The 24,470-nt window shown below is 38.2% G+C and overlaps 1 protein-coding gene across 4 annotated transcripts in view; it reads right to left on the bottom strand.

The window, feature by feature from the left end:
• The window catches only part of FBXO11 (F-box protein 11), an 84,242-nt gene extending 60,172 nt beyond the window's left edge, over positions 1-24,070 (bottom strand). For 2 of the 4 annotated variants that reach the window (XM_069495082.1, XM_069495080.1), the window contains exon 1: positions 23,081-23,974. In XM_069495082.1, the coding sequence (XP_069351183.1) occupies positions 23,081-23,303 (223 nt within the window). In that variant the 5' untranslated portion in view covers positions 23,304-23,974. Of the gene's footprint in view, positions 1-22,671; positions 22,920-23,080 lie in introns of those variants that run through there. The other 2 variants (XM_069495079.1, XM_069495083.1) reach the window with 2 other exon arrangements.
• Positions 24,071-24,470: the final 400 nt, after the last annotated feature.

The raw sequence follows: 24,470 nt of genomic DNA, 5'->3' as shown, positions 1-24,470 counted from the left end.
CTATGTGTATGTGTGTCACTAACAATTTTTCATTTGCTGCCACCTCTCAACCCAGGATTAGGTTTCATAATTGCTGCAGATGTCTCCTCCTGAAGATCCAGCCACTAAGACATAGGCAGGTAGGTCCAGCTCTTATACAGGAGGCTTTAACTGCTTCCTTATACCACTGTGGACATGCAATTTATATAAGCCATATTGCTAAGCAGTGGTCACACATTCTTTTCCAGTTCCTTTCTGATTCAGCTCTCTAGTTTCTTGGGTAGCAAACACAAGTTCTGTACCTCCCTTTCCCGACCTGTCCACCAATATACAGTAGTTTTGGTCTCTATTCTGCAGGAAATGACCTCTCAGAGGCAGCTACCAGCTTCCAAACCAGATCCTGACAGACTCACATATTTAGCTCCTACTTAACCCTTTGCCTTTTGTTCTTTTAAGTCCAGAGATGTTTATTTTTGTTTTGTTCTTTTAGTTTTCAGTAGGTATTATTTTTACCTTTTTTTTTTTTTTTTTTTTTTTGAGTGAAAAGTCTCCTTCCCAATCTTTTTATTTGCTCAGTTTCTGTCCCTTTTCCCTCAGGTAACTCGTTATGTTTTCCTTGTGCATCCTTTCCAAGTTTATGAATATACAAAAATATATGAATATAAATTATTTAGCCCCAGAAATTTTATATTTTCTCACAGCTGCATGGTATTCCATTGTATGGTTTTTCCATCATTTCTTTGACCAATCCCCTACTGATGGACATCTAGGTTGTTTCTAACATTCTGCTATTTATAAACCAGGCTACAAAATAATCCAGTGTGTGTCATGTGTGCAAGCATAAGATAAATTTCAGGAAATACAACCTGCTGGGTCAAATAGCAAATACATTTTTACTCTGGTAGATTTTGCTCAATTGCCATCCACAGGGGTTATCTCAATTTGTATCCTCAACAGCAACATATGAACACCTTTTCCCCCAAAGCCCCACAACCAACAGAATATGCTGTCCAATTTTTATGTTCTTGCCTAATATGTGAACTATATCATTATAGTTTTAGTTTCTCTTACTGTGAATGACACCAGCAACTTCTCATATGCTTAAAAGCCATTTACATTTAATTTTCTGTCAATTATCTATTCATATCTTTGCACACCTTTTATGGAGTTGCAAGGTCTTTTTCTTACCGGGTCTCCAAGAGCTCCTTATATGTGTGCTAGGTTAGGAAGACTGCCTTTGTCTGAAACATGAATTGGAAATAAGTTTGGCTAGTTTTTAACTGAAAATAAGTTTCAGTTGCAATTAAGTTTTGCTGACACTCTATACCCACTGAACAACTCCTATTTCCCCCTTCCTCTAGCTACTATCATTCCACTTTCTAAGAGTTTGACTACTTTAAATATCTCATATAAGTGGAATCATGTAGTATTTGTCTTTTTGTGACTGGCTTATTTTACTTAGTATAACATCCTCAAGGTTCATCCATGGTATTACTACATGACAGAATTTCCTTCTTTTTTAAGGTTGAATAATATTCCACTGTGTGTGTGAGAGTGTGTATACTTGCTCTTCTTTTCTGAGTCAAACCAGGTACTTCTGCCACTGACCCTGTCATTACGAACAAGAGATTTAGCTTTTGAACTTCAAGGTGAACCGCTCACTGCCAATAAGCATATTTAAGCTCATAGCCTCTGCCCCTTTCTTAGATGCTTTTGGTAGCCTTTAATAAACGTTATCTGGAGTCTATGTATCTTTCAGTTCACTGAAAATGGCAGCTGAGGCATTTTTCTTCTTCTTCTTCTTCTTCTTCTTCTTTCGTTTTTTGATTTCTAGAGGGGAAAAGACACAGACTTATACAGCCATATTCTTTCCAAAAGTATGATTATTAACTGTGTATGTTTCACCTATCATTGTTATCTTTGGAGAGATGGAGAGTCTCAATGCTGAAAACTCACAGCAACACCCTGATGGTTTCTCCTTCCAGTGTAACTAAGAGAAAAATTAGAGGTAACCTACATGTCTAGTAATAGGGATTAAATGAATTAAAAAATAAGGATTAGGGCTGGGCATGGGCACTTACGCCTGGCCATGGGGGCTTACCCCTATAATCCTAGCACTTTGGGAGGCCAAGGCGGGAGGATCGCTCGAGGTCAGGAGTTTGAGACCAGCCTGAGCAAGAGCGAGACCCCCATCTCTATAAAAAATAGAAAACATCAGTCAGGCATGGTGGCGTGCACCTGTAGTCCCAGCTACTTGAAGGCTGAGGCAGGAGGATTGCTCGAGCCTGGGCATTTGAGGTTGTAGTGAGCTAGTATGACACTACTGCATTCTAGCCCTGGAAACAGCACAAGACCCTGTCTCATTAAAAAAAAAAAAAGATTAAGTTCATTCAAGATTAAATAAACTCAAATAATGTATGTGTAATACATTATTTAGCCACTGAAAACCATTTTCAAGGAATATATGTGCATACATGTTTATAGCAGAAAACAATGACATGTTAAATAATAAGGGAGAACATAAAAGTATATACATAGTATGATTCCGGTATTACATGCAATTTTACATATTTCTATATATTATAGATTTTTACTTTTAAGAATGAAAGAAGTACAGTTTTCTCTAGTTTGATTGTTGCTAATTTTCAATTTCTCTGTATGCTTTTCTGAATTTTCAAAATTTTCTTTGAAATAGTATAACTGATGACTAATTACCTCTCCCTCTTTCCAAAAGGAGGTAACAATTTGTCATCATTTTCAAAGCAGTGCAATTAGTGATCATTTTCATGTAACAAAGATGTCTACTCTTCCTAGAAGTATGTATTCTTAACTTTTACATGGAAGATAATGATTATTGATGCAGTATAACAGAATATTAAAACTTCATTCAGGCTGTTTCATTAGAAAGACAGGGATTCTAATCCTGTGGTTGCCATTTTGTAGCTCTTGTTAGTTAAATTCCCTAAACTTCTATTTCCTTATATGTAAAATAGGTAAAATATTACCTACTTGATGGGAATTGTTATAAAAATAAAACAAGCATTAGTGCCTACCTAGAATAGAGTGATCAATAAATGACAGCTATTATCACTACTAAATAGTAATTATAATTATTATTACAGAAATTCCTTGTGTTGTTTTCCCATGTATCAAGGTAGTAAACTGATACTTTGAATGCTTTCAAAAATATTTTCGTCTTGTTATGCTAAATATGTGAATTACATATCATTTCTCTTGTGTATTTTAAGTTCATACACTTACATCAGACAACTATTAACAAGGAAAATACATTTTGGTGAGTATTTAGAAACTTCATGGTCAAACAGTATTATAAAGAAAGCATTCAGGGCCGGGCGCGGTGGCTCACGCCTGTAATCCTAGCACTCTGGGAGGCCGAGGCGGGTGGATCGCTCGAGGTCAGGAGTTCAAGACCAGCCTGAGCAAGAGCGAGACCCTGTCTCTACTAAAAATAGAAAGAAATTACATGGACAACTACAATATATATATACAAAAAATTAGCCGGGCATGGTGGCGCACGCCTGTAGTCCCAGCTACTCGGGAGGCTGAGGCAGTAGGATCGCTTAAGCCCAGGAGTTTGAGGTTGCTGTGAGCTAGACTGACGACACGGCACTCACTCTAGCCCGGGCAACAGACTGAGACTCTGTCTCAAAAAAAAAAAAAAAAAAAAAAAAAAAAGCATTCAGAACAGTGAACACGATGAGCTTACTACATAAATTATTATCAAATATTGGCTAATAATTCTTCACCCATGAAGCATAAATTAGACTAACAATTGTAAATTACAGCAAGTACCTGAGGTTGGGATATGGGTAGCTATCAAGAAGGCATGAGGAGCCGGGAATGGTGGCTCATGCCTGTAATCCCAGCACTTTGGAAGGCTAAGGAGGGAAGCCAGCTTGAGTTTGAGACCAGCCTGAGCAACATAGTAAGAATCTGTCTCTATAAAAAATAGAAAAATTAGCTGGGCATGGTTGCACATGCCCACAGTCCCAGCTACTCGGGTGGCTGAGGCAGCAGGACTGCTTGAGCCCAGGAGTATGAGGTTGCAGTGAGCGGTGATAACACCACAGCACTTCGAGCCTAGGAAACAGAGCAAGACCCTGTCTCAAAAAAAAAAAAAAACAAAGAAAGAAAAGAAAAAAAAAAAACAGGTGGCATGAAGACATATAAAAGGAAGATAAAAAGAAGCAATCAAATACTAAAGTCAAGCAACCATTGAGTTCACAATTTTATGAGTGTTCAGTAAAAAAATTGTAGTGGTAATGTGTAAGGGCTTATTCAAGAACAATGTGAATGTGTAGATGACTCTATCTAAGAAGAATCTCATAAGAAAAAATAAGCAGCCAAAGTGTAGGAGAATTTCAATTCTAGGCTAAAGGATTTAGATTATTCCACAGGTGGTAGAGTAAAGCCTTGAAGACAGGAAGATTGCTTAACTCCACTTTTTTTGCAAAGATATGCCAACATAAAGTGAACTGAAGCTGGGCATGGTGGCATACGCCTATAGTCCTATATACTTTGGAGGCTGAAGCAGGAGGATTGTTTGAGCCCAGGAGTTTGAGGTTGCAGTGAGCTATGACTGGACCATTGAACTCCTGCACTCCTGCCTGAATGACAGAACAAAACCCTGTCTCGAAAAGAAAAAAGGAAAAAAAAGTGAACGAAGAGATAAATACAGTATGACGACAAAGTAAAAGTTGTTTCCTGGTAATTCTTTCATGCCCTTTGGCCCTTTCCCTCTCACTAAGAATATTTTTTTTTCCTCCCCTTTTCTTTTCTCTTATCTGTGGCATATTCATCTTCAAGATCTAGTGTAAGTCTCCACTTTCTTTTTTTTGATGCGGGGTCTGCTCTGTTGCCCAGGCTAGAGTACAGTGGCACGATCATAGCTCACTGCAGCCTTGCACTCCTAGGCACAAGCAATCCTCTTGGCTCAGCCTTCCCAGTAGCCGGGACTATAGGTGAGGGCCACACCCAGCTTAGTTTAAGTACTCACTTTCTCTGAGAAGTCTTTTCAAATCCCTAGGACTATTTGCCCCTCTACTCTTAAGTATTTCCATATTCATTCACTCAATAGCATTTAATCTCATATACATTAAAGGGCTTATAAATTATACAACCTTTTTCGAAAACAAATTTGGCAACATTCACCAAACCTTAAAATGCAAATATCCCTCCAAATTCATCAAAATGTATACACTGAATATGTGCATTTTTGGCACATCAATTATACCTCAATAAAGCTTAAAAAATAAAATAAAAATTCCTTTGACCCAATAACCCACTTTTATGAATCTACTTAGTAAAATTGTGACATGAACAGGTAAAAAAAAAAAAAAAACTTGCTTGTACAAGGTTGTATGCTACAGTTCTATGAGAGCATCTTAAATATTAATCAGTAGAAGAATACTTAATTGTGGTACATTCATACAATGGACTACTCTGCAACTGTAAAAAGAATAAGGTAACATTGTATTATTTATACTGACATAGAAAACCGCCCAGGATATCTTTAAGTAAAAAATAAAATTTAAGTTACAAATTAATACATAAGTGTGGTTTCTTTTTCATGAAAAAAATGAGTTTATACATATATGCATTTAAAAAATTCAAAAGAATACACACAAAAGAAAAAACACAAAAGAACAGTTAAGAGTTACCTCTATGCTGGGCGCGGTGGCTCACGCCTGTAATCCTAGCACTCTGGGAGGCCGAGGCGGGTGGATCGCTCGAGGTCAGGAGTTCGAGACCAGCCTGAGCAAGAGCGAGACCCCGTCTCTACTAAAAATAGAAAGAAATTATATGGACAACTAAAATATATATAGAGGAGCTAGGCTGACGCCACGGCACTCACTCTAGCCTGGGCAACAAAGCAAGACTCTGTCTCAAAAAAAAAAAAAAAAAAAAAAGAGTTACCTCTGGGGAGTGAAGGGACAAGTGAACACAACAACTGACTTTCTCTTTTTAAATTTTATATCCTTCTATATTCTTTTTCTTTTTTTTTTTTTTTTTTTGAGACAGAGTCTTGCTTTGTTGCCCAGGCTAGAGTGAGTGCCGTGGCGTCAGCCTAGCTCACAGCAACCTCAAACTCCTGGGCTTAAGCGATCCTCCTGCCTCAGCCTCCCGAGTAGCTGGGACTACAGGCATGCGCCACCATGCCCGGCTAATTTTTTTCTATATATATTTTAGTTGTCCATATAATTTCTTTCTATTTTTAGTAGAGACGGGGTCTCGCTCTTGCTCAGGCTGGTCTCGAACTCCTGACCTCGAGCGATCCACCCGCCTCGGCCTCCCAGAGTGCTAGGATTACAGGCGTGAGCCACCGTGCCCGGCCTCCTCCTATATTCTTTAACTCACTTAGTCATTATCAATGAATTTCTAAGGTGTCTGGCACTCATAATCTATATCACTCAATTGGCACTCACATTAAATATCTTTTGAGAGAATATTCCACCTTCCCATCTACCCCTCGGAACCATAAAATATCTTGAAGGCAACTCTTAATTTTCCACAGTGACAGCCATAACACTTTACATAAACTAAATGTTTACAGATGCACATTTATAAGTATTTAAAGATGGAATAAAATGAACAGATTCCTATGAAATTCATGATAGTTATTGCTTCTGAGAAGGGTGACAGAAGGGGGGACAGCCATAGGTGGTGTTTTAAAGAGAGTTCGGCTCCATAATTGATAGTTTATGTCTAAAAATTTTTTAATAAACACTCTTATATATTAATCATTTGTATGTTGGATAAGCTGCAAATTTTTTTTTCCAGTGTGTCATTTGCTTTGTTTATAGTACCCTGCACTGCACAGAACTTTCAATTTATTATATGTAGCCAATTTCTTGATGTTTCCTTAATGGCTTTGGATTTTTTTGGCCTTGTTTAGGAGAAAGTATTTTCTCCTAATTCTTTAACAATTTTTTTAAATTAAACGTTTTAATCATTTGGAGTGTATTTTTTGGTACTAAAGTAGGGAATTAACTGAATGATTTTCCAAGTGAATAATCAATAGTTTCAATATCATTTATTGAATAGTAAATCCTCTCCTCACTGATCTGAAATACCACCATTATCATAAATGGACACTTACTGGGTTCTAAATCCACATGTCACATCGAACAAATGAATAAACCTTGAGAATTAGGGCAATGGTTCCTTCTATTTCAAACATTCTATAATTCTGTTTCTAATTTACCATCTCTAAGATAATTAAAGTATCTATACCAATAGCTGCTACCAAAAAAGAAAAGTATATAATCTTCTTTAGTGCCCTGTTTTAGAATTTACCAGATATTCTTTGTCAGTCTAAATCAATCTAATATAAATTCATTTTCCCTACCTATCTTTTGAGCATACAGAAAATAAAATAATTCAGCAACATTTTTAAGAATTATTTCCAACCCCTTGAAAGGATAAGTTACCCTCTTTGGAATATCATTTACAATTTTCAGTGCACACAATTTTTCAACCATTCCAACGTTTTACAAATCTTGCTGCTGTGATACAGTATCATGTGGTTATATACATGTACACACACACACACACACTCCACACACTCTTTAGAACTTCAACTATAACCCATATCTACTATACTTAGTTTTTCTGGCTAGATATTTCTAAGAGTCTAGTCTTTTTTGTTTGTTTGTACACATATTAAAGTTCACCTGCTTTTTTTCTTTTTTGGTAACATTATTCAAGGAAATTTGATTTCTATTCTTGGTTTTTTAAGTACTTAACCTCACCCAAATTTTTATCTATGAACATATTTAACAGGCTCTGTAATGTAAATTATTAATTATATAAACAAACCTGAGTCCAGAGAAGAAAGTTGAAGGGGAACGGAAACAATCATTCACTAAGTGTCTATTTGCAAATGGTCAGCACTATTTTTATAAGTTATAGTTTCCATATAACACAAACACAACTTTTTAAATATCTCCCAACACCACAATACCAATATGAATGCTCCATGAAAAGAATGAAAGCTTTATTTAAATTTGGCTATGTTGCCTTTGTTCCCTCTTCAGCTGTCAAAAGCCACTGTTTTCAGAGAAATGTTAAATAAATCTGTGATCAGCTCTAAAACCATGTTGATTATTATCTAGAATCTACGCTTATTGATTTTCCCTAAACCATATTAGTATAATAGCTTCTACTTAAAAAAACAAACAAAAATCCCCAAAATTTAGTTGATCTCTTTTAATCAAGGTAATATTTAGTGTATTTTTCAATAGGAAAATGCTTGTTTTCTCTTGGCTTAAGTTTATAAGCAGCTTTTAAGATGAAGAGATGACTAATCAAGTGAGTCTGAGATGAGTCAATACAAAAATCTAATAACTAAAGAGTCAAAAGCCCAAATTTTTTTTTGGAAAATGGTTCTTATTTATTCCCAAACATATTAGGTCCCATAATCCAAAAATTCTTAGAATATCATAACTTACAAAGTGAGAGGTGTGGTTTTTGCTAATTATGATGAAACTATTTCCCTTAGCCATCTGTTTCAACACCTAATAAACTGACAGTCAATTTCTTCAGAGATAAATCCAGTTTTATGGAAAAAAAAAATACCCCCCCTCCCACAAAAAATTATCAAACAGATACTAGTCCATACGACCTGGGTATGCTGCAGAAGAAATAGCCACCTGTTGTGACCAACAATAAATTTCTCTTTTCTAATCATCCAGTTTGTTTGCATACTAAATCTCCATCTTTCATCATTCAACCAGGTATATAAGCAAAATATTATTTGTATATATTTACTACCATGACACAATTATTTGATGCAAAAAGAATTCTATGCTCCAGTCACAAACTTATCTTGGAAAGACACCATCACTGGCTCAAAGCTTCAAATATCAAATTTTGTTTTTAAATTCTAAACTGACTTCCTGACCATCAGTTATCCTCATTTCCTATGAGTAATAGCCAAATATCATCCTAAAGTTACTGTGAATACAAATACAAAAACTGTCCATAAATTAATAAGCACTTGAAACACTTTAAGCATTGAAAAATGTACTGTTTAAGCTTTTATTCAAATTTAAAATGACCCACATGGGGACAGTGTCATCAACCAAGTGGTGTGAGTTCACATCACAATCAGATTTATTAAATTATTATTTTTAATTAATTTTATTTCATTCTAGTAAGAACAATTAACATGAGATCAACCAGTTTTTAAGTGTACAATACAATATTGTTGACTACAGGTATAACTTAACAGCAGATCTCTAGAACTTACTCATTCATCTTGCTTAACTAAAACTTTATGCCTCTTTACTAGTAACTCCCCATTTTACCCTCCCTCCAGTCCCTGGCAACCACCATTTCACTTTTTGATTCTATGAATTTGACTATTTTAGATAACTTCATGTAAGTGAAATCAGGCAGTATTTGTCTGTGACTGGCTTATTTCACTTAGCATGATGTCTTTAAGGTGTATCAACGTTGTATATTGCAGAATTTCCTTAAGGCTGAATAATATTCCACTGTATGTATACTACATTTTATCTATTCATCTGTCAATGGAAATATGGATTGAAAAATGATGTTATGAACATGAGAGTGCTAATGTCTGTTCAAGATCCCAATTTCAACTCTTATGAATAAATACCTGAAAGTGGAACTGCTAATCATACAATAGTTCTATTTTTACTTTTTTGATGGCTGCCATACTGTTTTTTCCATAGCAGCTACATCATTTTGCATTCCCACCAACAGTGCACAAGGGTTTGAATTTCTCCACATCCTCATCAACATTTGTTGTCTTTTATTTTTTTGACAGTAGCCATCCTAACAGGAGTAAGGAAATATCTCATTGTGGTTTTGATTTGCATTTCCCTGATTACTAGTGACGTTGAGCCTTTTTTTCATATACCTGCTTGCCATTCATCTTCTTTGAAGAAATGTTCACTGAAGTCCTTAGCCCATTTTAGAACAGGGTTATTAGTTTTTCTGATACAGAGTTGTGGAACCTTCTTAAATATTTTGGAGATTAACTCCCTATCAGATATATGGCTTGCAAATATATTCTCCCGTTCCACAGGCTGCCTTTTCATTCTCTTTAATGGTTTCCTTTGCTGTGCAGAAGCTTTTTAGTTTGATGTAGTCTCACTCGTCTATTTTTACTGTTGTTGCCTACACTTTAGGTGACACATCCATAAAACTGTTGCCAAGACCAATATCATGAAGCTTTCCTCACTCCAGATTCCATATATCATACTTGAAAAACAAAGAAATGTAAAATAACAAAAATCACCTTACCTCCACCATCTCAAGATACTATCTAACATTTTACCAAAAATTTTAAGACATGTCACCAAATCAAGAATGTATATTCCCAGTTTCACTGTGCTTATGTGTTATTGATGCATGTCTATGATAAGTATATAACATTTTCCTAGCCCTCTAAAACCACTTGAAAAACCCTGGTTAAGCTCCTTATATCCAGATCTCCCAGCTCAGTTTTTCAACGCTATTCAGCTAAGAGGTTCTCAAATGATGCAGAAATAGAGTACAGGTTCCCTGAGAGATACTGCAACAGAGACACTAAGAATCAGCAAGATCCATAAAGGTACTCTGGGAGTTACAACTACTACTTGGTATGTGGGATTATAGAGGCTTATGGAGAAACTTAAAGTGTTTTTTTTATCTCTGCAACTGAGGTGCTTAGATTTTTAAGCAATATGTAATTTAATTTAAACCTGTCATTCCTATCTTAAATTTCTATTTAGGTCATTAAATATGAAATGTCCAACTTCGAATCATAAGTTTAGTTTATTATCTCTCAAACAAGAAGCAGTACAATTAATCAAAGTATGCACCTAAACTATCCACACAGTTTTGCCACCTTAAGAGTAGCTTGTTTATGCCAGCAGCAAAGAAGCCTGGAGAGTGGGTAGCAATGAAATCACAAAAGGCATTTTCCACGGCTTGTTGAGAACTGAGTATTTTTCCTTGCAAGAAGTGGTCCAAAGCCTGGAAGAGGTGGCAGTCAGTTGGTACAAGGCCTGGTGAATATGGTGGATGCCAGAGAGCTTCCAAGTCCAGCCTCTCTAGTTTGAGCAGCACTGTTTGTGCAACATGTGTTTGAGCGTTGTCTTGCAAGAGGATTGGCCTGTCTCTAGTGACCAATCTTGGCTGCTTAATCACAAGCATCCTCATCATTTCGTCCAACTAAGGCTAAGGTTACAAATGAAACTCCAGTTATGGAAACATATAGAAAGACCTATTAATATTTATCTACATCCTTAAAAATACAAATCTATCTTACTTAGGCAGAAAAATATAGGCTAGCTCAGGAGATAAATTATAATTTTTTTTTTTTTTTGAGACAGAGTCTCGCTCTGTTGCCTGGGCTAGAGTGCCATGGCGTCAGCCTAGCTCACAGCAGCCTCAAACTCCTGGGCTTAAGCAATCCATCTGCCATTTGTTTCAAATGGTCCAATATTGCTGGAATAGTAACGGCAAACCTTGTTGCTAATTCACGCATACGCTGAGATGAATTCACTTCCACTACAACTTTCAGCTCATCATTATCCACCTTGGCCTTAGGTCACCCACGTGGCTCATTTTTAAGATTAAAATCACCAGAATTGAACTGCTCAAACCATCAGCATACTATGCGCTCATTCGCCACATCCTTTCCAAACCCTTCATTGATATTTCAAGCTGTCTACGCTGCATTGGTTCCATGACAGAACTCACATTCAAATATAACATGAATTTTTGACTTATCCATGGTTTCACAAAATTGCTCTAAAAAAATTTTTCTGAATGATAATCACAAGCCAAAAGGTATGTTTTAAAGACTGAGGATGTACCTTTGCAGTAAACATAAAACAAGAAGTGTCAAAGTGAAATGTCAGAAATATCAACTGTCAAACTTAGTACTAAGGAAATCGGACATTTCATACTTAATAACCTAAACAGACACAAGGGCAAAACAATGAATATATAATAAAGAACAATGATAGCACAAAGACAATATGTATGACCTCAACTCCGAAGAATTTCCTTTGCTAGGCATATGTTTATTTTTTAATCACTTAGATAAAGATGCTATAATTTTAGCTCAATCAGTGGACTGCAACAACTTTTGAAGTGTGATACAAAGGTAATTCAATAAATGATTGAAGACTAGAATATATACCAGACAGTAGGGGTTGTAACAAACCCCTTATTAGCATTTCACAGAAAACTCTAACAGACTCCAGTCTTGCAAACAGTCTAAGGCTAATAAACAAATGAAATTCCAGTTATACATATATAACTGGAAATATAAATATATAGACAGACCTACTAATATTTATCTACATCCTTAAAAATACAAATCTATCTTACTTAGGCAGAAAAATATAGGCTAGCTCAGGAGATAAATTATTATTATTATTTTTTTTTGAGACAGAGTCTCGCTCTGTTGCCTGGGCTAGAGTGCCATGGCATCAGCCTAGCTCACAGCAACCTCAAACTCCTGGGCTTAAGCAATCCTTCCGCCTCAGCCTCCCGTGTAGCTGGGACTACAGGCATGGACCACCATGCCTGGCCAATTTTTTTCTATATATATTTTTAGCTGTTCAGATCATTTCTTTCTATTTTTTTAGTAGAGACAGGGGTCTTGCTCTTGCTCAGGCTGGTCTCGAACTCCTGACCTTGGGCCATCCTCTCGCCTCAGCCTCCCAGAGTTCTAGGATTACAGGCATGAGCCACTGCGCCTGGCCAGGAGATAATTAATCTAACTAATCAAAAAGTTGATTTCTACTTGTTAGAAGAAAAAGGCATAGACAAAAAAGAGCAAAAAAAAAAAACAAACAAAAACCACAATGAAAACAGTATCAACAAACTTACTTGCAATTCATCCCAATCTCAAGTTTTATTTAAATTCAGTTTCTTAACTCCATTTTAAGTTCCATAAGGGCAAGAACTATGTCTATATAGTAATACTTAACAAATCTAAACTTCACTGATTTATACTGGTAACTCAAGTGATACAGAAAGAATTTCAGAGCAACTCAGAAGTCATCTTATTCAAAAATCCCCTAATTTAGAAATGAGATTAAGAAGCCATTCTGGAAAAAGAGATGGAAAAAAAGGCATTCTGAAGCAGCTCAGGCTCCATATCCCCAAACTTCATGGCAACATTTACTGAATGCAGCTACACGTTTAAAAATAAGAGGAAGAGCAGAAGGAGGAGAAGGAGAAGAGAAATGGAAAGGAAGATAGCAGTCTCCTTCACATTGCTTTTTGTGGACAAGAAAGAAAGATCAACTGTTAGCACTAACACTAAACTGGTAAGTGCTGAAAGAGCAGATGTTCCTCCATTAGTACCTAAGGCTACTACATTGTCAATTTCAAGCAAGTAGTTCCTTAAGAGGAGAACCCCCCCATCTGTCATTCTCAGGGGATACTTTGAACAGGGGGAGTATAAGTTTATATGCCACTCGCACTTTAATATAAGCTTTCACCTGAAAAACTTATCAAGGATGCTGGCAAAGGCACTTTTTCACCTTCCTCCTATACACTGGGAATGGATAGGTCCGGATAAGGACTAGAAAAACATCTTCGAGAGCAAAATGTGTCCCAATTTTTCCGTGATATTTTTATAATTTTAAAAATAAGCTGACTGTAAGAAGCTAACTATAAGATGATACAGGATAATCAAGGATATGCAGAAACCCAGAAACAAAATGAGTTGATCAAATAATTGCAAAATATTTATACAGGAGTTAAATAGATAAGCTTAAAGGAAGAAATAGGTTCCAAACTTAAGTGGAGAAACAAAAATACCTATGACTACTTCAGCATCAAAAGGAAGCATCAGTTTTTGGAAGGAAGGCTAAGAATCACCTATTAAAGTTCACAGTATTTGTTTTAATTCAGTTATGAAAAAGGTGTCCCTCCTCCTCAAAGCAACCCAACCTGCAATCTTTGGAGAAAAATCAAAGTAACATTAAGTTGATGGGTAAATTTTCTCACTACTGAAAAAAAGTTCCGGCCAGGCACGGTGGCTCACGCCTGTAATCCTAGCACTCTGGGAGGCCAAGATGGGAGGACAGCTTAAACTCAGGAGTTTGAGACCAGCCTGAGCAAGAGTGAGACCCTGTCCCTATGAAAAACCGAAAAATTAGCTCAGCAAAGTGGCGGCCGCCTGTAGTCTTAGCTACTCACGAGGCTGAGGCAGGAGGATCGCTTGAGCCCAGGAGTTTGAGGTTCCAGTGAGCTATGATGACACCACTGCACCAGGGTGACAGAGCAGAACTCTGTATCCCCCCCAAAAAAATTCCATAGATTTTGACACTATATACCTATAAAATATTAAAATAAACTACTAAATTCGTATTTTTCTGAAGTTTAAAAGACTCAAATCTGTATTTGAAAGATTTTAGCACAAAAACAATGTTTATGGGGGAGGGGTAGGGGGAAAAAACAATGTTTATAATAGCCCAGCATATTATAACACCAAATGTGGCTATCTACAAAAAATGAAAATAAACATGGCAGTTTCCACCACTGTTTTTTGAGGGCAACATTAACCATAAGCCCCAAGACTAAACTGTTAAAGATGCAAGAGCAGACATACACTAATATTTAAAATAAAATCATATTTTCCAATTAGTTTAGCAACATAAACATGAGAGGCCATATTCATATCTCTTAAAGCTGTTTTAGCTTCCATTTCTTCTAAAGCAAATGGAAGTTTTGCCTTTGGGAAAATACAAGTTTTATGTTGAGGTATAAAACTCAGAGGGAATGTGTCATGTGTTTACTTAAAGATACATATAAGAATGCTCATGGCAGCACTATTCCTGACAGCTAAAAACAAAAACTCTATGTCCATCCATCACAGAACGGATAAATTGTAAAATATTCATACAATGTAATGTTAAACAGTAACAAAAATAAACTCATGCCACAGGAATGAAGCTCACAAGCTAATATTAAAGGAAAGAAGTCAGACACATGAGTACATACTAAGGAATTAATACATTTACAAAAAGTTCAAAAACAGGTACAACCAATCCAAGATGAGATCGGGAAAAATGACAGGGAAAGCCCTCAAGGGGGACACTTCTGGGATGCTGGCAGTTTTTTATTTCTTCATCTAGGTATTAGTGGTTACACAGATGTGTTCACTTTGTAAAAAGTCATCAACTTGTATACCGATGATTTGTATACTTACATACTTCAATTAAAAGCTTAATTTAAAAGATTCATAAAAATTATCTCTATAATTTAAATAACTATATAAAGATATGCATATAGCGTCTACTATAGATACATAAACTATATACAGAGAGACTGTTTCTAATTCAAAGGACCGCTGCTAATTCAACTGACCCATATATACTGCTACTCCTACCTGCTCCAACCCTACTTATCTTCTCTCCATCTCAATCCTCAACCCAAAATTAGTGTTTTGAAAAAAAGGAGTGAAACTTTAAGAAAAATTTTGAAATCAGACATAGATCAGGAAAAGCAATAAACGTGTAATGTATGTGATTCTTGCACAAATCCTCTACTCTCCCCCTCTGCTGATGTGCTTATTTGTTTCCGAAGAAGAACTCCTACCCAAAAAGTCTTTCTCCGAATTGTTTAATTTCTCCTTTTTTCCTAGGCCTAAAATACCAAAAACTGACAAATAATCATAGTCTCTTAGAAATGCAATACCTTTCAGAGATTATGAGGATATCAGACTTTCATACAAAACTGTGAATTAGTTAATTCAGTGGCTACTTTTAACATACAGCTGACCTTATGTGAAAAGTAAGCTATTCTACTATTTCCTTTACCGTAAGATCGCTCTGCTAATAAAAATGTTAGATTTCAAAATATAGTGCCTTATCTCAACTCCTATTTCTTTCAAACAAGTCTTTTTTGATCTTTCTTCTCTGTTGTGATACAAAAGCCTGGAAAGACTCCTACTTTTCATTTGTTAAATTCTATTCACTTCTAATTCTTCTTAAAGCCTGTTTTTTTCCCCCAAAAAAGTTATCAATTGTGTCAAAAGAAACAAATGACTAGTGACATATACTAATCCTTTCCATTTCAAAATATAACAAGCGAATAAAAAATAGAATTGTATGCTCTTCTTCTTCCCTACCCCTCTCCTACTAAGTGTTAGATTCTCACAAAGCCATGTGTTGTTATATATATTCTGTTGTATACTATGGGTGCAAGATTCAAAATACTTAGATGTAAAAAAGAATTCTTGTCTCTAAACCATGAATACTAGCAAGCAAGCATCTAAACCCAAGTACAGCTGGCAAACCAGTAAAGGCCAAACTGATCCAAGTCAGGTGGGTACATTATGGTACCAAAGACACCAATGCCAAAGGTTGAACCCACACAGTAGCCAGTTAATTCCACACTAAAGAAAAACTTTCAACAAAGATTCCACCACAACCCAACTCAGCCATCTGGAAAATGAGTGACAGTGTTTACTAGGGGAAAAGAGTGAAACTGAAATTATCACTATTATCAGAAAAACAATTTAAAGCACAGATTCTTACTCCATTTCTATCCTTTAAATAACTTCTAAGCTTGAGAACATAAAGTAGGGTCTTGTCACAAAAAAAGATGAATGACACCTCTTCTCTCATGATATGAAAGTATTTCTTAATATATTTTAAGATTTAGTCACCATATGAGAGAAAAGCTTTTAATAATTTCCCCCTCTTTGACACAGTCCCATAATCTTTCATTTGTTAGAAGAGCAGAATATTTGACAATTGCATTTTTAGAAACTGGGAGAGTAAGCTATTAACATATATAGAACTTATACTTGCCTTAACATGCTATCTTATTTTGGGTGTTTTAAAAATTTTTTTAAATGTAATTAATGTATTCATTTTCAAAATAAATTAAATATTTTTGATACTTGCCTTCAACCAAAATAAATTATGTAAAGGAAGTTAGTTGGTTTCATTTCTCTATTTTCTAAGGATTAAGTTTAAGCACATTTCTTGTGTTAACCAAATATATATAAAAACCCCAAGCTATGGCTATAATAAACACATCAAACTATGGTGAGGACCCTTCCCTTATTCAGTCCACAAACCAGTCAAAATTACTACTGAAGTCTAATACTAATTTAATTCACATTTTTTCCCCTCCTGAAATAGTCCAGTCTATAACCATGAGCTAAAATGAGTTAATACCCTTTATTCATAACTTATGAGTAATCCAGGGAAAGTCTACCCTTCTTTGTACAATGAGTGCTTAATGGTCTCATCAACACACTGGAAAAATATGTTGGTCAATCAGTGCAGTCTTTTCTTCAGACAAATCTACATGAGAGGTAAAATTACGACCAGAAGGTTACTTAGAAAATGTGAAACTGGATGATTCAACAATCAACGGCATCAGACTAAGGCATCTGTCTCCAACAGGATAGATGGAATAGGATAAGGGAACAAATCTGCTGCAAGGACTAGCTTATTCTCTCTCCTGAAAGTGACAGAGACATTCTGCCAAATGTATTTTGGTATCTCCCCTTGTTTATGGAAAGATGGGTGATATAAATTAAATTTGAAATTCTTTTCTGCTACTTATTATGCATCTTCATTGCTGTGTAACTGTGAGCCTCAGTTTCCTCATTTGTTAAAAAAAGGCATAATAAAATCTGCCTCATAGAATTGCTTAAAAGGTTAAATGAGATATTATATAAGAAAGAGCATCTTGCATAGACCAACAAGACACAGCAGAAACATAGATAATATTTATTACTCTTCTGTTTTCTTATTCTTTCTCCAAAGAATATTTCAATTCATTAGACGCAAGGTTGCTCATTTACAATCACAAATCAGTCTTTCTGAGCTTATACCAAGTCATCTAGCTTGCATTTTGGGGTATGTCAGAAACTCTTCAACAACTCATGCACACTTTATCTCTTGGGCTTAATTTTACATACAGCTGATACAATCCCTTGTTTTTTTTATATTTAAAACAGTTGTAATGTGCTAGGTACTTTACCATCTCTTATTCTTACAATTGTCCTATAAAAGCAGGTGTTATCCTTACTTTAAAGATTATGAAGTAAGGCTCAGAGAAGTAATGCTGCATATTCAATATCAAATAGCTAATTGGGTGTGTAGCTAGGATTAGAACCCAGGTCTTACTGGCTGGCTTTACCTCAGAACTCTTTACATCATACTTCTCAACTATATTTGTATCTTCATAATTTTATTTTCAGAGGGTAACAACTGCAATTTGGGGGATACATTGCCAACAATCTCACATACTAATCAGAGTTCTCTGGAAAACAAGAATATAATTCAAAGGACTGATAAATTAGTGAACTAGAAGGTCTAAAACAGAGTAACACTTCAGAGATAAGTGGGACAAGACAGACACAAAATATTAATAAGAGTAACGTTAGTTACGGATAAACAGAGAGACAATAAGAGAACTCAGGTTGAAATAACTCATTGTACACTAGTCATTTTCAAAGTTAAAACAAATAGAAAAACAAAAACAAAACAGGAAATACTCACTAGCCTTGAATTCTGCCAAATCTAAGTCCAGGAGTCCTCACTAACAGGTCAGGAACTACTGGTGGTTCTTACCTTACCTGGTAGGTCTCCAAGCTGGTTGGTCTTTTCTTGGGTTTGCCAGAATTTCCAGTAAAGAAAGAGGAAAGCAGTATAGGGACAGCCCTTTGTCCTCATGAACAGAACTTTAACATTAATACCAACACTACCCCATTTCTAGCCCTCAAATAATTCCCAGGCTTTGAGAAAACAGGCTTGCTTCACACACACACACAAACACAAAAACGCTGGGTGGCACTTCTCTCATGGGATATAATTTGAAGGTTTAGCCACGAGATGGGAGAGTAGTGTCCCACAGTATTTACTTCCTAAAACAGGAAAAGTCATGTTCCTTGTCCAGAACTCCTCTATCTATTAAGGTTGCACAGGTTCCTTATTCTATGAATAGTAGAAAGAACCTTAAGATAAAATATCACGAGCTAGAACAATGCCACAGAAGGTGTAACTAGCATACATGAGTACAACACCAAGGAGTGTCCTGGCTAGTGCATATTATGAATATGTAGCTCCATTAGAAATATTTTATGTGACACTGTGTTACTGAATTATTCCAATAATCCAATTAAAAAAAAAACCTATAATTCCATTTTCATAGGCAAGATTTTTTTTTTATCTCACAAATATGGGATTAAAGAGACTAAGTTTTTATTCTATTAATTCAAACTAGAAATTAATGGCAAAATTTAAGATATTGCATTCATTAAATTTCTTAAACTATAAACATAACATACTTAAATTTTCAGCACTTCAAAACAGTCCTGTGACTTTTCTGATAACCAGAAAAAAAAATTATATCCATTTTTCAAAAACTGTCAAGATTTTCAGAATTCAAATTTCATCTTTTATTAAAAACATAATAAATGAGAAACTATGAAAATGCTGCAAGAAAATTGTAGAAAGAGAAGTCAAAAAAGAAAGAAAAAATAAAAACAATAAATGAGAAACTAATAATAGTGATTGGTTCTAGGTAGGAGAATTTAGTAGCTGGAGGCAGGTGTAGGAAAGAGACTTCTGAATTTTAAATTATGTGCATCTGTTACCTATTCAAAGTAATTAATTTTAACAACTAAAAACTACTGAGCAGAATACATAGTACTTCTGTAGATTTGTAAGCTTTCCCCATACATCTAGAAAAAAGATTACAAAATACATTCCTACAGTAAAGATAAATTCAGCAGAACAGATTGCAAAGCTAAATCTTTAGAATTTTAAAACAACAAATATCAAAAATCCAATCCCACACTACTTTCAGTTTGATTAAATTATAGCATATATTATCAAACTGTCACTATGTAGAACACAAATTATTTTCTACTAGCTTAAAGTGGTATGTGAAATCCCAAATTCAGGAATTTAAGAGACTAAAAAGGCTAATGATTAGTATTCAGTCTTAAGACAGATGATCATTTCAGACAATGAAAATGAACACATTTCATGAAATACACAGGCTAATATTTCCCAACGTGGGGTGCAAGAAATCCTCCTCCATGGAAGACTTTGAAGAATGCTCATAAGACTTCACTCTATTAGGTTCAGTTTCTTTCTTCTTGAAACATGGGCCATGATATATAAGAGAAAGTATATATATACACACATAGATTATCTGTGTGCAGGTACATATTTAAAAGCTGCGTCAAGGAAGTTTTTATACTAACCTGGGCGAAGAAGCAGCTAAAAACCAGTCTGACAGAATTTTTACTTGAAAAAAATATTATCTTGTAACTATTTTATTACCACTAAAACACCTAAAGTGTATCTTTATATGAAATAAGTGATTTTATATGGAGATTGGACTAAATTAAGTTGTCTTAAAACACTGAGTCTCACTTTGATTCCCCACCTGGAAAGTTATCTGATCCACTATTATGTAACTCTATCCAAGACCCTAATGCAAGAGTTAGTAAAAGGTAAAAAAATAAATAAAACGAACATTTGTTAGCTTTAGTTCCTTGATTACCTTATCAAAATGATTAAACTCAGCATATTCTTAAACTAACAAATAAAACCACTCATTTCCAAAGTATAAACAGTGACACTTTGCATGCTCCACAAAACTTTTAAAATCAAGAGCATTCTTCTTAATTAACTTCTGATCATATAAATTATACATTTAAAAAATGTAATTAAAATGACAATTTTTCAGAGAATGACATAATTTTTACATGAGGCTAGCAAAGTCTTTATATTTTTGTTTTCTAATTCATCTTAACATGTTATTCATTGTAAGGCCATTTATTTGTTCTCTGAAAGACTCATGCTATTTTCCCTGAAGGCTAATCAGCAAGTTCTTTTCCCCTCTGTGCCAACACAGAATCTCCAGAACAGTTTCTACAAGCAGCAGCAAAGCAACTATTCTACAGTGAATTTCATTTACCATTTGGTTAGGTACATACTGAAATTCTGATTCATGAACATCTTTGACAGTTTATGGACATCAATGAAGAGAATACTGACACTCTAACATGTGACTGCCAACAACCAAGTCACTTTACTTCAAATGGAAATGGAAATGGAAATGGAAATAGACTATGGTAACTAATACTTTTGAACACATGAAGTGTCCAAGAGAAAATTACTTCAACTAAGTTTGAAATTACACACAAATCATGAAATGAAGACTCAGAATAAACATTTTAAAATACATGATGGGACTAAATTAAGTTTATCGGACAGGTTTTGATTCAATGCTAATGTTATTAACAAATCACTACATCTTGAAAAAGCTTACAGTAGCAATAGAATCTTTAATATTAAATGCTAGGATTTCAACCAAGTGTCACTGTTTTCTCAAAAAAATCTGACAACTCTATTACATACAGTGCCAATTCTGGAAGGAGATTTGAATATTATTTGAATGGAACACCATAAAAACTCTGATCTGCATATGTGAAAGAAAACGATGAGACTACAAATTTTTTTAATTTACAAAATAAATAGGTAAATATCAAAGAAACATTAAAACATTACCAATCATGTTGCACAAGACCTCAAATTGGCTTGAAATATCACATTCTTTCAAGCAACATATAGCAAACTGCGTTCTCAAAGACTATCTGTAACAGTGACTAGTGAAAACCCTTTAAACTATTTTTCAGATTAACATCTCCCTCCTTCATTTGTTAAATATTTTGATCAAGTATAACAATGAAACAGTTAAGGAAAGACAGTGTAATTTTAAAAAGACATTTAATTTCAATCCCCTTAATCAAAGGAGGTGTGACAACCAACGCATGTAAAATTAACCTTAATCCGTCAACTAAAACACGCAAAATGTCTCCTAACAATTCTCCTCCTCCTCAAAACAACAACCGTACACATAAATACGGTACTGACCTCCACCCCTACTGCGAGCAGCTAATTAATAAAGAGAATACTTATGTTTCAAGACCAACGTGCAACACTCCCACCTCATAAACCTCCCAAAATAACCACATCAACCAAGTAGAACTGAACATTATTTTTGCTAAAGCAGGAATTCAACCCCGGGGAGTCTCAGCCCTTAGACAATGGTGGTTACCAGACAGTGCTGCACAGTTGGGTCCAAATGACACATTTCACTAGGCCTTGGACATACACACACACACACACACACACACACGCACACACGCGCGCGCGCACACACATACACACACACACACACACACACACTCCCAAGGGGCCAGTTCAAAGGAAGGGGCGTTCAAACCCCACTAGGAGATGGAGGGTACCACCGCAGCGTGGGGGGTCGCTAGGGGAGGCTAGGCGAGGGGGGTGTCGATAGAGCGGAAGGGTAACTGCACTGCACACGAGGGAGGGGGCTGGAAATGGCCGATGGATTCTATATTTATTTATTTACAGGTCCTGATTTAACGGGTCCTTCTCAGGGGTTCCGTAACTAAAGGCAAACTGCGTAGCAAACATTGTGGGGTTGGGAGAGCAGTCGCTGCTCCCCCTACCCCGTGACCAGGGAGGGGGGGCGGGGGAAACAAGTTCCCCGGCCAACACCACAGACCACTCCGATTCCCCCTCTCCCCCTCCTCCACAGGAAAGGGGAGGCTAACACGGAAAAAGGGGGAAAACAAGTTCCCCAGCCAACCCCACCGCCCGATCAGTCCCAGTCGTTCCCCCCACCTACCATTAGAAAGAGGCAGACTAAACCGTGGAAGGCGGCAGAAAAGGGGGAAATCCCACCCTTCGCCTTCCCCCCCAGCCACCTACAGACTCCCGCGGGGCCAGTGAGCTACCCGGGAAGCCAAAGGGATGGGTGGGGGTGGAGGCTGCCGAGCCCCCGAAACCAAACAAAGCGAGGCCTGAGCAAGAGCCCGGGCGAGTGGGGAAGCCGCGGCTTTTCCTGCCGGCCAGGGCCCGGCCCGGGCTGACACTGCGGCACCGGGGACCCGCCTCCGCTCAGCCTCCGTCCCTCACCCCCGGGGCGCACACGCCGCCCCCGGCTGCCCGCCCGCCCGCCCCGGCCTCCCTCTCCGCGGTGCCCGACCGGACGGGCTCCCGAGCCGGCGGGCGGCGAGGAGGGAGCGCGGCCTTACCCCGCTCGCCGACGTTGTTCCGCTCCTGAGGCAGCGGCGGAGGCGGCGGTGGTGGCGGCGGAGGCTGCTGCTGCTGCGGCGGCGGCGGAGGCTGCTGCTGCGGCTGCTGCTGCTGGGGCGGCTGCGGCGGCGGCTGCTGCGGGGGCTGCTGCTGCTGTTGCTGCACCGGGCGCGGCCGCGACACTCGCCTGGGTCTCCGGTTGGCGGCTCGGACGGAGTTCATTTGCCGGGCTGAGGTGGCGGCGTTGGCGGAGGGACACACACACTCACACGCACACGCACAGCGAGCTCCGGGGCAGGAGAAGGGGGTGGGGAGCGGGGGGAGGAAGGAGAGGGGACAAGGGGAAGGGGAGACGGTAAGGGCGGAGGGGGCGAGCGGGACCCCGAGTCAGGAGAAAGGCCTGAGGAGACAGAAGAAGACCGAGCGAGGCCGGCCGGGCGGGCCTGACGCACGGGGAAGGCCGAGGCCGCCGGGCGGGGCGGCCGCGAGGGACAGAGACAGAAAGACTGGCAGAGCGAGAGAAAGAAAGAAAGGGCGTCCGCCGCTTGGGGATCCCGAGGCGAAGCGCGGCGGCGGCTAAAGAGACAGATCCCGGTCCCGCCGACTCCCGAGCGGCGTCTCCGGCGGCGGGGGGAGTGGGCGGGCGGGTGAGGAAGGGAGAAGGAGGAGAAGAGAGGGAGGGAAGGAGCAGGGGGCGCCCGGCTCTTTTTTTTTTTTTCCCTCTTCCTCCCCCCCACACCCCCTGAAAGAGATTTCTGTGAGGAATTTTTTCTCTCTTTCTTCGGCCTCTTCTTTCTCCTCCCCCCCTTCTCTCCTCTGCGAAGGGGAAATGAGTGTGAAGGGAGGAGATAGGGGGGAAAAGAGGCGTCGTCGTTCCTCCTCCTTAAAGGAGCCTTTCCTCCTCCTCCACCTCAGCCCCGTCGCCGCTGCTTCTGCTGCTGCTCCGTGGCAGGAGGAGCCATTGACACCGCCAGAGCCTCCACTCGCCCAGTCGGTCCCTCCCCACCACAGGGCTGGCCAGGGGCGCGGGGGAGGGCCGCGGGGCGGCTGGGGGAGGGGTGAATGGGCGGGGAAGAAGAGGGGCGGGGATTCCAGCCAGGCGGCCAATGGGAGGCGCCCATACAACCTTCGGGCCAATGGGGCCTCCGCTCTTATCGCGAAGTCCCTTCCTTCAACGCCCTGTTTCCTCTCTCGGGTTTCCTCCCTCCCCCGCCGAGGAGGGGGAAAGAGGAAAGGGGGAGTGTGGCGGGGCGGGTGATAATGGGGAGGTATCAGGGCATATAATAGAGCAGGGGGTGGGCGAAGAGAGCGCCAGTGCGTAGCGACGGTTCTGGGAGAGGAGGTACTCGGAGGAAAGGGCGGGGGCTGCTGATGTAATGGGGAGAAGTG

This window comes from Eulemur rufifrons, chromosome 19 (genome assembly GCF_041146395.1).
Source record: "Eulemur rufifrons isolate Redbay chromosome 19, OSU_ERuf_1, whole genome shotgun sequence".
NCBI lineage: Eukaryota > Metazoa > Chordata > Mammalia > Primates > Lemuridae > Eulemur > Eulemur rufifrons.
The sequence above is the reverse complement of the archived record's forward strand: the minus strand, read 5'-3'. Positions and strand labels throughout refer to the sequence as shown.